The following is a 14014-nucleotide window of genomic DNA, read 5'->3' as shown; positions in this document are numbered from 1 at the left end:
AAGTTTTTCAGTACATTACATAGTACCACTGAAAAATGCAACTTTTCCTGCAAAAAAACAAGCCCTAAGACAGCAACGTCGATGGATAAATAAAAGAGGTCTGGTTTTTTAAAAGAGGGGGAGGAAACAACTAAAAAAATAAAGGGTACCCATCCCTAAGAGGTTTAAAACGCCTGCCATCAGTTCAAGATAATTACCAGTCGATTTTGCCCTGATATGAAACCCCATAAAATAAAATAATATCAGTACATTCCAATACTAATTTAATGACTATAAGGCTGGGTTCACACAGGGCGGATTCCCGTCGGAAATCTCGCGGTTTGGCCGCAGCAAAAACCGCGAGATTTCCGCCGGGAGAACCGCCGTGGTTTAAGCCGCGGCATCTTTGAAGCGGCCCGGCCGCTTGCTTTTCCGTTGCGGCCGGCGCTCCCATAGAGGAGAGCGCGGTCGTGACATAAATAAACAAAAAAGGAAAGGTAAATAGACATGCTGCTTCTTTTGAAACCGCGGCTGCGGCGGCCGCAGCCACGGTTTCACCCGGATCTACCGCAGCGGATTAGCCGTCCCGTGTGGACGAGGTTTCTGAGAAATCTCGTCCACATGGCTGGCTAATCCCGAGATTAGCGGCCGCGGGCGGTTTTGCCACGGGCGGATCTGCTGCGGCAAAACTGCGGCAAATCCGCCCTGTGTGAACCCAGCCTTAAAGGACAATGAAGGTATTCACGCTGGTTTCACACACAGCATTTGTTCAGAAAAATCCCGGGTTTTTAGTGGAGCTTTTCCTAGTTTTTTTTGTGAAAAAACAATTGTCATTATGAACAAAAGACCCTGTTGGTCCGAAATGTGTAAGCGTTGATCATCTTTCCATCGCACCCCTCTTTTACTTATTTTATCATGGTATAGTAAAGGAAGACCTTTTAATGGAACTCTGGACTTTCTTCCTGCGCCTGTGTTTGTCAAGCTGATTACTGACAGCTGTCTTGTGTACTCTACCTATATCCTGGCTATTGTGAATCTCAGCGTGGTGCTTTTTATTTGCTTACGCATTTTTAGGGCCAGTAGGTTTTATTCTCCAAATGCATGTAAGAAAAAAAAAAAGGATGACAAGCCATCCAAAAAATGCATGCAGCAAAATAAATAAAATGTTAAAGAAGAACCACATAAAAAAGTGCGTGTAAAGGAAGCCTTACACTCTTAGGGCTTAGTCAGACGGGCATTTTTTCGCGCGATTTGCGCATCGCATGTCGGATGCGCATGCGCAAATCGCGTGACCGGAGCCGAAAAATCGCCGGAAAAAAAAAAAAAAAAATAGAGCCGGCTCCATTTAAAGCAATGCGCTGCAGGCGAGCGCGGGATGAATTGTCGGGAAGGGCTTAAATATATAAGCCCTTCCCTGCAATTCATCCTAAAATGTGTAAAAATAAAAAATATATATCTACTCACCTTCTCCCGGCAGCCGGAGCTCCGCACGGCCGTCCTGCAGTGGGTGTGAGTCAGACCTGCCCCCTGATTGGCTCAGCGCTGAGCCAATCAGAGGCAGGGCTCACTCACACCCATTCTTGAATTCATGAATGGATATGAGTCAGACCTGCCCCTGATTGGCTCAGCGCTGAGAGGCAGCAGTCACTCACCCACTCATGAATTCATGAATGGGTGTGTGAGTGAAGCCTGCCTCTGATTGGTCAGGGCTGTGACCAATCAGAGGCAGATCATTCAGCAGGCGGGGATTTTAAAGCCCCGCCGGTTGAATAGTGCCGAGAAGCAGTTCAGGAGAACTGACAGCGGCCGCGGCTGGACTCCGGCTGCAGCGGAAAGGTGAGTATACAATTTTTATTTTAACACATTTTAGGATGAATTGCAGGGAAGGGCTTATATATTTAAGCCCTTCCCGACAATTCACCCCGCGCACGCCGGCAGCCCATTGCTTTCAATGGAGCGGCTGTATTGCCGGCTCCATTGAATTCAATGGGCAAACATCGTTCTTCTCTGCCACAGCTGTTACAGCTGTGGCAGAGAAGAATGATTTGTCTTCTATATGTTCTCAATGGGATTGGCGCTGCTGCCGCCGGCCCCATTGAGCGCATATAGAGAAGAGAACAGGAATCGCAGATCGCAGATAGGTGCGATCTGCGATTTCTGTTCTATAATTTATCGGACGAGCGCATAAAAAGCACTCATGTGTCCGATACCATTGCAAAGCAATGGTTTTATAAAATCGCTGGACGCATGCGCATGCGCAAATCGCGGCTAAAAACGCCCGTCTGACTAAGCCCTTACTGTGAAGGGGCTATGTTTTAGCAACAATCCATAAGATAGGTGATGAAATATGTCTCCGATCGCTCAGAATCACGCCGAGTCAAAGAACAGGTATTTAGTATCCCCCTCAGGAGGTGCAGCGAGGAGGAGCTTGAATGGAATGGCAGCTAAGCATACGCATTGATGCGCAATTCATTTGAATGAAGCTGTCGGAAATAGCGAAGTAGAAGGGCATATCATGTTTCTCCGAAAATAAGCTCTACCCTGATTTTCGGGGGGGAAAGGTGTGCACTTGAAATATATACACACTACATTAAAAAAAAAAAAAAGAAAAAAAAAGCAATACCTACCTAGCAAGCGCCATCTGGGTCCCTCACGCCACTCTGCAGTTCCGGCAGCTTGCTTGTAGTCCTCAGCAGCTGACAGAAGATCGCTTCCTGGTAACGGAGTCCATAAACCCCGCCTTCAAAAAGCGATGGCTGTGATTCGTTCATCAAGCTCTGCACTGATTGGTTCTCGAGCCCCGCGGCTCAGCCAATCAAAGCCAACGCTTCCTGGAGGTGGGCTTTACAAACCTCGTTACCAGAAAGTGATCTTCTGCTAGAGACTGCAAGCAAGCTGCCGGAACTCCGCAGACCAGAGGAAGGGACCCGGACCTCGCTAGATAAGCAGCACAGACTCTTTTACCGCGGGAGAAGATATAAATAAAAATAAATAAATCTTGGTATTTGTATAGCGCCAACTTATTCCGCAGCACTTTCAGGTAATTATTATTTATAATAACCCACCAAGCTGGGTTCTCATTTTACCGGCTACCTGAGTCATGCGGGGATTGAACTCTGGTCGTAGGCGAGAGTTTAGACTCTGCGCCACACCTGGTTCCATATATGCGTTTGAACATGATTTTCAAGCACTATCTGTTCTATTTTTTGTGTTTATTGAACCTCATCAATGATGGGGTGTGCTAAAGCTACTGTCGGAAGCAAAAATAAAATCGCGGCAGAGCACCGTCACTGAAATGGCAGCACTCTGCCACTGTTATAAGACCTTCCCTGAAAATAAGACATATTGCCTCTTTTGAGGCAAAAACTTATATAAGACTTTTTTGGGGGGAGTAAAAGATCCTCCTCATTGGGTGAGGAGAAAGGGGCAAGGACGGATGTTCTGAGCAGTGAGGCAAAAAGCCCCCTATAATTAAAATCAATAAACTGTCCTTGTGATGCACAGGTGTTCTGAGTTTTCCCATAATGAAAGATGTTCTTTGTGACCTTTGCTCCCTGGCTAACAGATGAAGGATCCTTATGGGGGACTTCCCAATATTAACTCAGAATTGCCTATAAGTATTTGAAGATAGATTTTGAAAATCCGACAGTGATTTATTTTGTGCCCAGTTTCCGAAGAGGCCAGCTGTTGAGGTACCTGCAGCATTCTCAGATGACACAGTCTAGAGGGGGCTGAAAACAAGTTACCTGAAGATTTGTTTCTCCTGGTCTTCCATTTTCATCAGACTTCAGGATTTCAGAACAATCCTCATCACCTTCCGCCTGAGAAGTACATAAAAAATGAATTCATCAAATCATACACTTTGATGGAAAAGGGGTCATGTATAAATGATCTTTAACATATAGGCCTAATGTTTATAGAAAATGTATCATCATAAGAGAGGTTCCCGTTTTGTTTAATATATGAAGCCTGATGTTACCATTGCACTACAGTACATTTGTTATTACTACAGTATGATGCATGAGCCGTTTACAAGGCAGTCGGAGCGCAGAAAACTAAAGGATTGGAAGCTTGACTTACAAATGCCACATGGCTGATTATGTTACTGGGATGCTGGGAGTTACAAATGGCTCCTCTGATCAGCCTGGCGGCGTAAAAACTGCGTCAAGCGCCAACATGTCGATTCTCTTGTTCCCCACATTTCCAAAACCATGCAAATAAAAATTCATGCTGTATGAGCTATGGTGTGGATTTCCATAGCATTCAATAGATCCTTGTGCCAATTTTGGCACAGAATCCACAAGATTATGTACAGGCTAAATATTGCAGTCATTTTATTGTAGGGGTCATTACCGATGCAGCAATACAAATTTTTTTTTTTTTTTTTTTATAAAAAGGAAGAGTTAAAATATGCTTTTTGCCCTCCTATTCAAATTATTTTTATCTCCCAGTTTTATTTTCATCTTATGCCCCTTGATCAAGCAATTTTTTGAGCTCTCATAGATTACACCCATTTTCTGTGATTGTTTTTAATTTTTATTTTTTTTTGCCCCTTCTGTGTTGCACTCATAGATTATATATTGAATATTATTTTACCTTTACTTTACAGTTACTGCTTGGTCTCCAGCTGCCATGGGGACACATCACAGGGGGCCAATGGGTTGACCGAAGGAGTTCTTTCCCTCTGTTAACAGCTTAGATGCCCCAATCAACATATACCATGGCATCTAAAGTGTTATATGTAGAGATGAGCGAACGTACTCTTTTCGGGTGTTTTTGCACTCGAGCACCGCTTTTTCTGAGTAACTGACTACTCAGAGGAAAAGATTTGGGGGTGCGCGGGGGGGAGAGCTCCCCCCTGTTCCCCACTGCTACCCCCCGCTCCACCGCCCCCCGAATCTTTTCGTCCGAGTAGTCAGTTACTCGGAAAAAGCGGTGCTCGAGTGCAAAAACACCCGAACCGAGTACATTCGCTCATCTCTAGTTATATGGCAAGGTTCTGAGTTCTATCTTATCCGGGCCATTAGGGCGGGTTAACAACAAAGATACCATGGCACCTGAGTCCACAACATCACTATGCAATACTATTACATCACTTTGTGGGAATAATAGCATGGTACAGGAAGGGGTTCAATGGCGTTTCCAACTGCACTTGTGCCCACAACAAAGACTGCAAAGTTCTTGCTGCCTTATGCTAAAAGAGGTTAGTAACAGAATTTTCACCATGTCCCTGGGGTCTAAAATAAGTTATTTGGTAAAAGGAGCAATGGTTTTTTCCTCCTAATAATCACTTATTTCTACCTATATCAATATTCTACAGCCCCAAGGCTACATCCATTCTTCTATCCAGTGGCACACAATATATGACATCTCCACTTCATCCTGGTCCAGTGATGTCCCATATACAGATTGCATGGGCTAGGAGATAAGTCAATAGTCAATTCTGTGTATGAGACATCACTGGTGATGTTCCATTTTGGGGTGTGTGGCTCGCGCACCACTGGTTGTAGCAATCACATAATGAGTATACAGGTACACTACCGCTGCAGTCATTGTAAAAAAAAAAATCAAGACCCTAGATGGAGTTGTCGAAACGGACTGAAACTTTCTATGTGCGATTGAGAGGCCAAGGGGGGAACCACTTTTAGAGCCTCAGGTTGCAAGACTATTTGCAGTGAAAGGACAACTTTTTCTAGGTGCTGGATTGTTGTTTTTTTACAAAGAGGGTAGATTGGCAGTGAGCAACTAACTAGTGACTGGAGCAGCAGGCAATTATAAAGGACTGGGTTAATTATTGTTCTCTAAGCTTAAGAGTCCAAACAACCCCTTCCCGACGTCAACTATACATGTACAATGAGCGTGAGGCGCCATTGTATGGAGTAGATAAAATACAGATGACACCCAGCCAGTTAACCACTTAGATGCCACTGTCATTGCCGACAGTAACATTTAAATGACCGCACAGAAGGAGAGGACCTCTGTCTCCCTATCTATCATGGCAGCCTGGGGCCTAGTGAAGACTCCCAGCTATGTCATGGATTTCTTCCCATTAGGAAGCCATTCTAAATACAATTTACTAATTTTATGTAATTATGCATAAATACAGATGTATTGTAGTATATTGTACAAGTGATATATTAGTACATATATTATCAAAGAAAAGGGACCACCACTTGTGCGCCCCCCCCCCCCCTTCTAATTTGTAAAAGTAGAGTATGGCTCCAGTCCTGGAGTACTCAGTGGGGGGGTTACATCTATATAAGCGGTTCTGCAAAAATTGCCCAAATCCTCGGTGGTCAGTGTGAATTCTTCTGGAGCGGCTACAAACAGGTACACGAGAACTCGGAAAGGCACTTTGAAGTATGCCCATATTTTTCCATCAGCTCCATTGAAATGAATGGAGCACCGGCTGTGCATGCTCAGCCAGCGCTCCATTCACAGTGATGTCACTGCGGAGGAAGAAGCAACCTCTGCAGTGACAGGCAGAACGGGATACGGGAGTCCTGATCTTGAGATTGACGGTGGTCTTAACAGTGAGATAGGGTAAAACCTGTGGTACAACCCCTTTAAGATCTGCAGCATGCTCATTATCTGCAGCTTAACCCTTTCCAATCCATTTTTTTCCCCCGTCCATTCTCCCCAGCTCCAATTTATTTGAATGCATTCTCCCTTTACCCTCCTGATCTTTAACAGCCGAGATCAGGAGTGTGCCGGCGGTCACATCATGGCCAGGCGGAATGCGGAAGCAACACTTCCGCATTCTCTCTTCATCCTCCCGACCTAGGCAGTGACAGCTGAGTTCAGCAGGCTCCCGGCGGTCACATGATCGCTGGGCGGAATGCGGAAGTGTTACTTCCACATTCTCTCTGCATTACATAGCGCTAATTGAGCGCTAGGTAATGTGTAAAGAAGAAGGCAAAAGGAGTTAAAAACCCTTTCTGCCTTCTCCTCGGGGGTCCTCAATGAGGACCAGTGCAGGAGTGCATTTGCACCTGATGTGTCTGATAAGCGGGTGCAGTTGCAGACCTTTTCCGACATCGGAGCTATAGAGGAAGCTCATGTCGTCGGACCAGGTCAGGCATTGGAGTGGAAAGGATTAAACCCACTAAATTATTATAAGGCTAATTCTTGTGCAGATCTGCTGGCGCATCCATGGATTTCTAATGTAGATTCTTCAAGAAATATTCACATGAACGTAACCTAAGGGTACGTTTACATGGCGGAATTTGTTGCGGATACAACGCCGATTCTTAATGGGAAGCCATGCTCTAACTGAAAAATAAAAAATAAGAAGCGTAGCGTTTCTCCTTAAAGAGAGCCCCTGGAAGATGTGAAGAGACTTATAAGGCCGATCATGCTCCTCTGGGAAATTTATGCAAATGAGAAAATGGAACAATGCCTCTTCAGCGCCACCAATTGGAAGGTAGCATTCCTGCAATTGTGGACCAAAGCCAGAGTCTTCTCTATAAGAAGACAAACACGTACAGATAGCCGTTTGAAGATTCTGAATTTGGCTCACAATCCCCAGTGCTTGTTATAAGGCTTGTTAAAAAGTCTGACACTGACTTGCAGGAATGCCGCCTTCCAATAAGTGGCGCTGCAGAGGCATTGTTCCATCTTCCCCTTTGCATATTTCCCAGAGGAGCATGGATGGCCTTATAAGGCCTCCTGCGGACAGGGCAAATTGAATTGTGGTTCCCACGCTTGTCACTGACGCGGGCGATCCGCTGCTCAATTAGCCCATAGATGTGCGTGGAGATTCCTCTCTCCAGACACAGACACGTATTTTATTTGCAGACACTACGTGCCGAAAATAAAATCGCAGCATAGTGTATTTTAGTGCAGGACACGCAGGGACGGCTTCACCTGAAGTCAATTGAAGCCATCCATCCCACAATGAGCATTGCAGAAGTGTCACCTGGCGACGGCACGGGGACATTTGTACTGCACATGTGCGCCAGAGCCACATCCGCAGTACAGAAGAAATGACAGGTAAGCAGGGTCGCGGGCGGATTCCATGTGGAATTCCCCACACAGAATCCATGCCTGCCGTGTGCATGACGCCAAGGCTCCTCATACCTAGTAGATTATTTCCACAAGGAGAACCTATACCCATCCTGACCCTCATCTACAGGCCTCTCACTATCCAGACCAGCAAACTTATGCACACTGATGAGGGGCAATCACCCGAAACAGTCTGTCTGCACATGCTTATATTTTACTTTCGGAGAGACTCTGCCTTTGGCTTATATTCACAGTCACTGTTACAAGGTCTATTAAAAGGTCTGACACTGACTTGCAGGAATGCTGCCTTCCAATAGGTGGCGCTGTAGAGGCATTGTTCCACTTTCCCCCTGTGTAACATAAGAAGGTATGTCACTTCTTGATGTGGATTTGCCTGTTGAGAAGGTCTAAATCCAGATGCAAATTTGCATGTGTGCATTACTAAAGCAGAAACCCACAGATTTAGGGCTCATTCACACGAATGTACGCATTGAAAGATTCGCCCATAGGAACGTATATTCGCATGAATGGAGGAGACGGCAAGAAGCAGGCTGATACATCTGTGCTAGCCGATCGGCTTTTTTTGCGATCCAAATGCCCGATCACACATTTGCATGTTACACCCTTCGGCTTCATTCACATGAGTGTATATCGGCCCGTGTGGAGCCGATACATGCTGTGAAAATAGAGCTGACACGCGCTGCCCATCTGATGCATTGGTTTACAGCAGCGTAAAAATGGTCGGCCAAGATAGCACATTTTTACACCCGCCAGAAAGGATCGTTCAGGAAATATCTTCTGGCCGGAATGCGGCAGCGGCTCCCATAGACTCCTATGGTAGCCTATAGTAGCTGCCGAACAAGGGAGGTGGGAGGGAGTTTAGCACCGTGACTGCTAAACTCCCACCCCCTTGCCGGCTGTTTGCAGTGGTAGGGGGAGGAGCTAGTTGCTAATCTCTCGCCCCCTAACATTGCTGGCAGCTGACAGGAGGGGGAAGCTTGGAACACGAACTCCTGCCGGCCCCTTGCAGAGAGCTGGTGGAAAGGGGGGATAGTTTAGCAGAGTTAAACTGTCCCCCCCCACCGACGGCATCTGGCCTGGGCGTATACTGAACGGGCGCACAGACAGGAGATGCAGCCGTCACTTGTTCATGGCTGCCTCTGATTCACGCTGTGTCCGTAACACGGCCAACCAAGAATCACCTATGCCCGTGTGAGAGCCCTTCCCATGGATTAGAATGACAATTAATGCCTAATCAGGCCGGCTGCCGTCTTTTCCCCCCGCTGTACGCAGGTAACCCCCTCCCTTTTTTCTGCTGCCATACAAGTCTTGGGGAGCTTTCTGCGTAAATAGGGCAATACCTATATATTCAGGCGCCATATAAAAAGATGGCTGAAAACCATCAAGCAGGTACGATTTTTTTTCTCATGGGAATATTTTGCGTGGAAAAAACATGTTCATCTGAATGAAGCAACTGAAACCGAAGCATGGCAGGGCCGCGTTCTAGTGCGAGGTTTTCATGTGCGTTCGTGTGAACGAGGCCTTAATAGCGGGTTTCTTCTGTGGTTTTTGGAGGCAGAAAAATATTTTTCAGATTTCGCCGTGTAAATATAACCATGGCCGGCGCGAAATGTAGTGGAAGAAATGCGCGGTGGATCTGCGCCACACGCCATGGAAATTCCATATGTGCTGCATGCTGAAGCCCCCCACAGACCACAAGGCAGAGGCATGCTGCTGCCAGCATAACCCAGGCTGTAACATGCGCACTCTCAGGCGCCCACTGGCGGCTGCACAGACGGGCACACTGACAGCTGACGGCCCTGTGTTTACAGCTAGTCAGCACTGCGGTGTGCACAGCCATCAACCGCGCCTGATTGGCCGGCCCCCATCACGTGACGCCCTGTGTTTGGCCCATCTGCGCACACACCCCCTAAACAAGCTGCCGTCTACCACCCCGCGCCCGGGGATTACCATGCTGGGCGGCTGCGGGGTCCTCTCAGCTCAGCACAGTTCTCGGTCGGAGAAACGCAGGACACAGCGGGAGTCTGAGCGGGACCTGCGAGCGGCGGCCATGACTGAGCGTAGACACCCGGGAGCCGAGCGTAGCAGCACCGGGAACGAGCACTCTGAGCTTTTTTTTACAAGAGGCGAGACCCCGGAACCAGCGAGAGGAGAAGCTGACGCCAGCAAGATGAGGTCCCGGAACAAAAGAGAAGAGAACTAGAGGGAGAGAGGCCGGCTGCGGAACCAGAGAGAGGACAGCGCGGTACAGAGCGGCGTCAGTTCTCGAAGATACGTGTAGTGACTGGAGGTATATACAGGGGGCGCTGCTGTGTCTCCTGATCCTGCTGGTCTACGCTATACGAGTACAGTCCGCTACTTGTAGTAATGTGAAGCTGCCGGAACTGGAGAGAAGAGCAGAGAGACTGCCCTGCCGGACGCATATTAACACATTCTGCCGCAGTTCTCCAGCGCGGCCGATTCACCCAATCAGCTGGCTGGAATCGGCACATGTGACTACACAGCGTGCACGCGGATTGCCTGCAGCAGCCGTGTGCACTACACAGTACAGTTAAGCAGCCGTGTACTACACACTCCACTTAAGCAGCACGGGGTTAGGTTTAGGGTTAGGTTTAGGGTTAGGGTTAACTAAACCTAACCCTAACCCCAACCCTAAACCTAACCCTAAACACTAATCCTAAACCTTAACCCTAAAGCTTAACCCTAACCCCAACCCTAACCCTAAACACTAACCCTAAACCTAACCGTAAACCTAACCCTAAACCTAACCCTAAACCCTAACCCCGTGCTGCTTAAGTGGAGTGTGTAGTACACGGCTGCTTAACTGTACTGTGTAGTGCACACGGCTGCTGCAGGCAATCCGCGTGCACGCTGTGTAGTCACATGTGCCGATTCCAGCCAGCTGATTGGGTGAATCGGCCGCGCTGGAGAACTGCGGCAGAATGTGTTAATATGCCTGCCGGACGGAGCAGCGGGGAGAGGGAGGGGTGCGAGCGGCTCGGCGGAGGAGACAGGCTGTGAGCGGCGGCGTCCTCACTGGTAACCATTGTGTCCATGGTGCGGATGACTGACGAGTGCCAGAGTGATGCTTAGGGACTACAAGTGTGCTGGATCCCTGCTCTGACCAAATATATATAGCCCCTGCCGGGACTGTGCTTGGTAGCCCCTGCCGGGACTGTGCTTGGTAGCCCCTGCCGGGACTGTGCTGGGCAGCCCCTGCCTGCCCGCCCCTGTCCAAAAGCCGAGCAGCTAGTTGGAAAGCGGACGGACCCCATTCTAGTCAATGGGGTCCTGCTTCCTTGACCGGCAGCATTTATCTTGGCAGCCATAATAGATAAGTCTTCCCCCTGCTGTTTTAGGCACAGTACACACATGCGGTAAATAATGTAACACACATAAGATTACAATACTCCCTAACACAGTGGCCTAGCAGTGCCCATGATATCGTACCCAACCAGGGTGTCAGTCTAGGGGGCGTCCTACCCTGTCAGACTCGGGGTATTCCCACCACTTAGTCCGCACCGGACCTCGGGCTCTTTCTGAGCTACCTGTCTCTCTCACAGAGTAGCTCCCAGCAGTAATGTGGCTGGAGGTTTAGTTCCTCCAACTACACCCATACAGCTTCTAATTGGATCTCAGTCTGCCTGTTCTCAAGCCCCCTGCAGGCCATTCTGTGTACTGCACTTGCTCCAAATGTCATAGACTATCTTTGTTTTAATTCTGCCTTGTGGTGTTCATCTTATTCCTGCTGGGTACACTGACAAGTAGGCGTTACCATTCCCCTTGTTAAAGGGGGCGTGTCACTACACATTCAGCACTGATTGGAGGAATAGCAGAGGAACAGTAAGACATAATGCAGCAGGCTGTGACAGTGTAGAAGTGCCCTTTAAACTAAGCACAGGCTCTTCTGCAGCGATCTCTCCTACACATTTGTATTGTGCAGCCATTGTTTAAATGGGTTTGGCTGTCATTGTTCGTCCACCTGTGGCAGCTCCCTCTTTGGCTGACTCTCCCCCAGGAGCCGTCTAGTTACTTGCAGGTAGTGTTGCTAAGTGATGCAGCAGGTAATGTGCCGTCTTTTCCAAGGAGACTTCTTGTACAGGAAGTGGGTAGAGACTCGGCGGGCGATGGTTTCCTACACGTAAGGTAAAGCTCGTGTATTCCCACATAGACTTGTGTATTTATAAATGCAAGAATAAGCAGTGATTGGTAATGGGTTTATGTATGCCGCTGGAGTGACTGGTCTCTGGTACCAGTACTAGTGCCTGCTGTGACAGATATGTGACACTTGTCATTTGGGAATAGGAAGTCTCTAGTGAATCAAATAGATTAGATTTCCTGGATCCTCTTATTCTAATGAACATTACTCATTTCTTGTCCGTACAGGGGTGATCATCTACAAGTAAAGCTCATCTTGCGCTGTGATTCTGCTTCGAGGGTTCAGTGTCTTGCAAGTGAGGCACCCTGCTTCTATTGAAATGTCCCTTCCACCCTTGATTTGTCATCATGAACCGTTATACGACTATCAAACAGCTTGGAGATGGCACTTATGGCTCTGTCCTCCTTGCAAGAAGCACAGAGTCAGGGGAGCTGGTTGCAATTAAAAAGTAAGTTATTTGATATAGAGGAGGTTTTGGTATCTTCATTGTTCGCTTAACTTGCATTTTTTTTTTTTTTTTGAGGGGGGGGGGGTTGTTTTAATAGAAAATTAGCAATGTTTTAATCTTTAAAAATCACAAATTCTGAAAATCAGACTTCAGCAGTGAAAAGCGTCACAACAGTGTTGTCCTTGAGTCACAGTGAGGCCAGTTTCACAAGGCCGAGAAAATCGTGTACAAATATGAACCCCATTCATTTGAATGAGGTCATACCCGTGAGCGATGTTTTACTGCATGGCACTATGATATGATGCTATGCAGGACACGCATCATAGCATGTTGTATCTTCGTGCAATATCGCCCATTGGTTTCAATGGGGCCAGCCCCATTGAAAGCAATGGGAGGACTCTGCAATCTCCTTCAGCCCTGGCGGAAAGAATCCCCTTCAGGCCCATTGGTGATGAAGGGATTCCCCTCAATGATGCAAGGGTGTTTTCGCATGAAAATGCCTCGCATTCACATGGCGGAAAGTGCGATATTGGGCCGTGAATCATGGCCTGATATCTCCCTCAACCATGTAACACCAGCCTGATACAGAGACATGACCTGAACCATTTTTTTTTTCGGGAAAAGCCTATCATTAACCTTGCAATGCTGCAAAAAATTCAACTTGGTTGGATTTTTCACAGTGGTTGCAAGGCTGCTTGCTTTTTTTCACCTAGAGAGGCATTAAAGTTTTTGTAATTCTGCGATTTTAGTGTAACTTGTGGATGACCTCATTGAACATTAAAAGGGGTTGTCCAGGACTTGATCATTTATGACCTGTATTCAGGCTAGGTCCTGAATAGTTGATCAGCGGGGGTCTGCATCTCAGGATCCCCGCCAATTAGCTGGAAGAGGACTGCTCTGTCCATAGTGCAGTGGCCCTCTTTTGGTAATGTAGGCACTGCATCAATTGAATTCAGTTGGAGCTTTATCAGCAATACCGACCCAAGTTACATAGACCTCATTTCTACAGCATTGCATGGAATCTATACTCTTTAATATGGATCTGTAGGTGTGTGCAGACATATTCTCCCCTGGAAGGAATGCTTCTAACCCTAAACATATGTAAGTAATCCAATGAAGCATGTCACCATATGAAATCGCAGGCATACAGGGGTACAGTAGAGGCATCACGGATACTAGCCTACCATCCGGGCTACAGACACCAGCTTTGTTATTTTTTCTTGTATCCATCCTTCTCTTCTGTCAATTTTGACACTTTGGGAAAAGAAACTCGGGCGGGTATCTTTAGACTATTCCTATACGAATGAGCCAGAAATTGACTAGCTCACTCTTGCAATTGAAATAGGAAAAGATTTGAATTGGGGGAATACCACCAAGGAGCAAGGTGTTTGCACCTCCCTCCC

At 47.2% G+C, this 14014-nt stretch overlaps 2 protein-coding genes across 5 annotated transcripts in view; one reads left to right on the top strand and one right to left on the bottom strand.

Annotated features, from left to right (window-relative positions):
• Positions 1–10094, bottom strand: part of FBXO9 (F-box protein 9) — a 44449-nt gene extending 34355 nt beyond the window's left edge. The window contains exons 1-2 of the mRNA XM_066603813.1: positions 9955–10094; positions 3726–3800 (exon numbers count right to left, since the gene is read on the bottom strand). Coding sequence (XP_066459910.1) covers positions 3726–3800; positions 9955–9957 — 78 coding nt within the window. The 5' untranslated portion in view covers positions 9958–10094. The remainder of the gene's footprint in view (positions 1–3725; positions 3801–9954) is intronic.
• A 142-nt stretch (positions 10095–10236) lies between these two features.
• The window catches only part of CILK1 (ciliogenesis associated kinase 1), a 36021-nt gene continuing 32243 nt past the window's right edge, over positions 10237–14014 (top strand). For 2 of the 4 annotated variants that reach the window (XM_066603791.1, XM_066603773.1), the window contains exons 1-2: positions 10960–11043; positions 12391–12611. In XM_066603791.1, coding sequence (XP_066459888.1) covers positions 12511–12611 — 101 coding nt within the window. In that variant the 5' untranslated portion in view covers positions 10960–11043; positions 12391–12510. Of the gene's footprint in view, positions 10295–10959; positions 11044–12390; positions 12612–14014 lie in introns of those variants that run through there. The other 2 variants (XM_066603781.1, XM_066603800.1) reach the window with 2 other exon arrangements.

The sequence above is a fragment of the Eleutherodactylus coqui genome, chromosome 1 (assembly GCF_035609145.1).
Source record: "Eleutherodactylus coqui strain aEleCoq1 chromosome 1, aEleCoq1.hap1, whole genome shotgun sequence".
Lineage (NCBI taxonomy): Eukaryota > Metazoa > Chordata > Amphibia > Anura > Eleutherodactylidae > Eleutherodactylus > Eleutherodactylus coqui.
The sequence above is the reverse complement of the archived record's forward strand: the minus strand, read 5'-3'. Positions and strand labels throughout refer to the sequence as shown.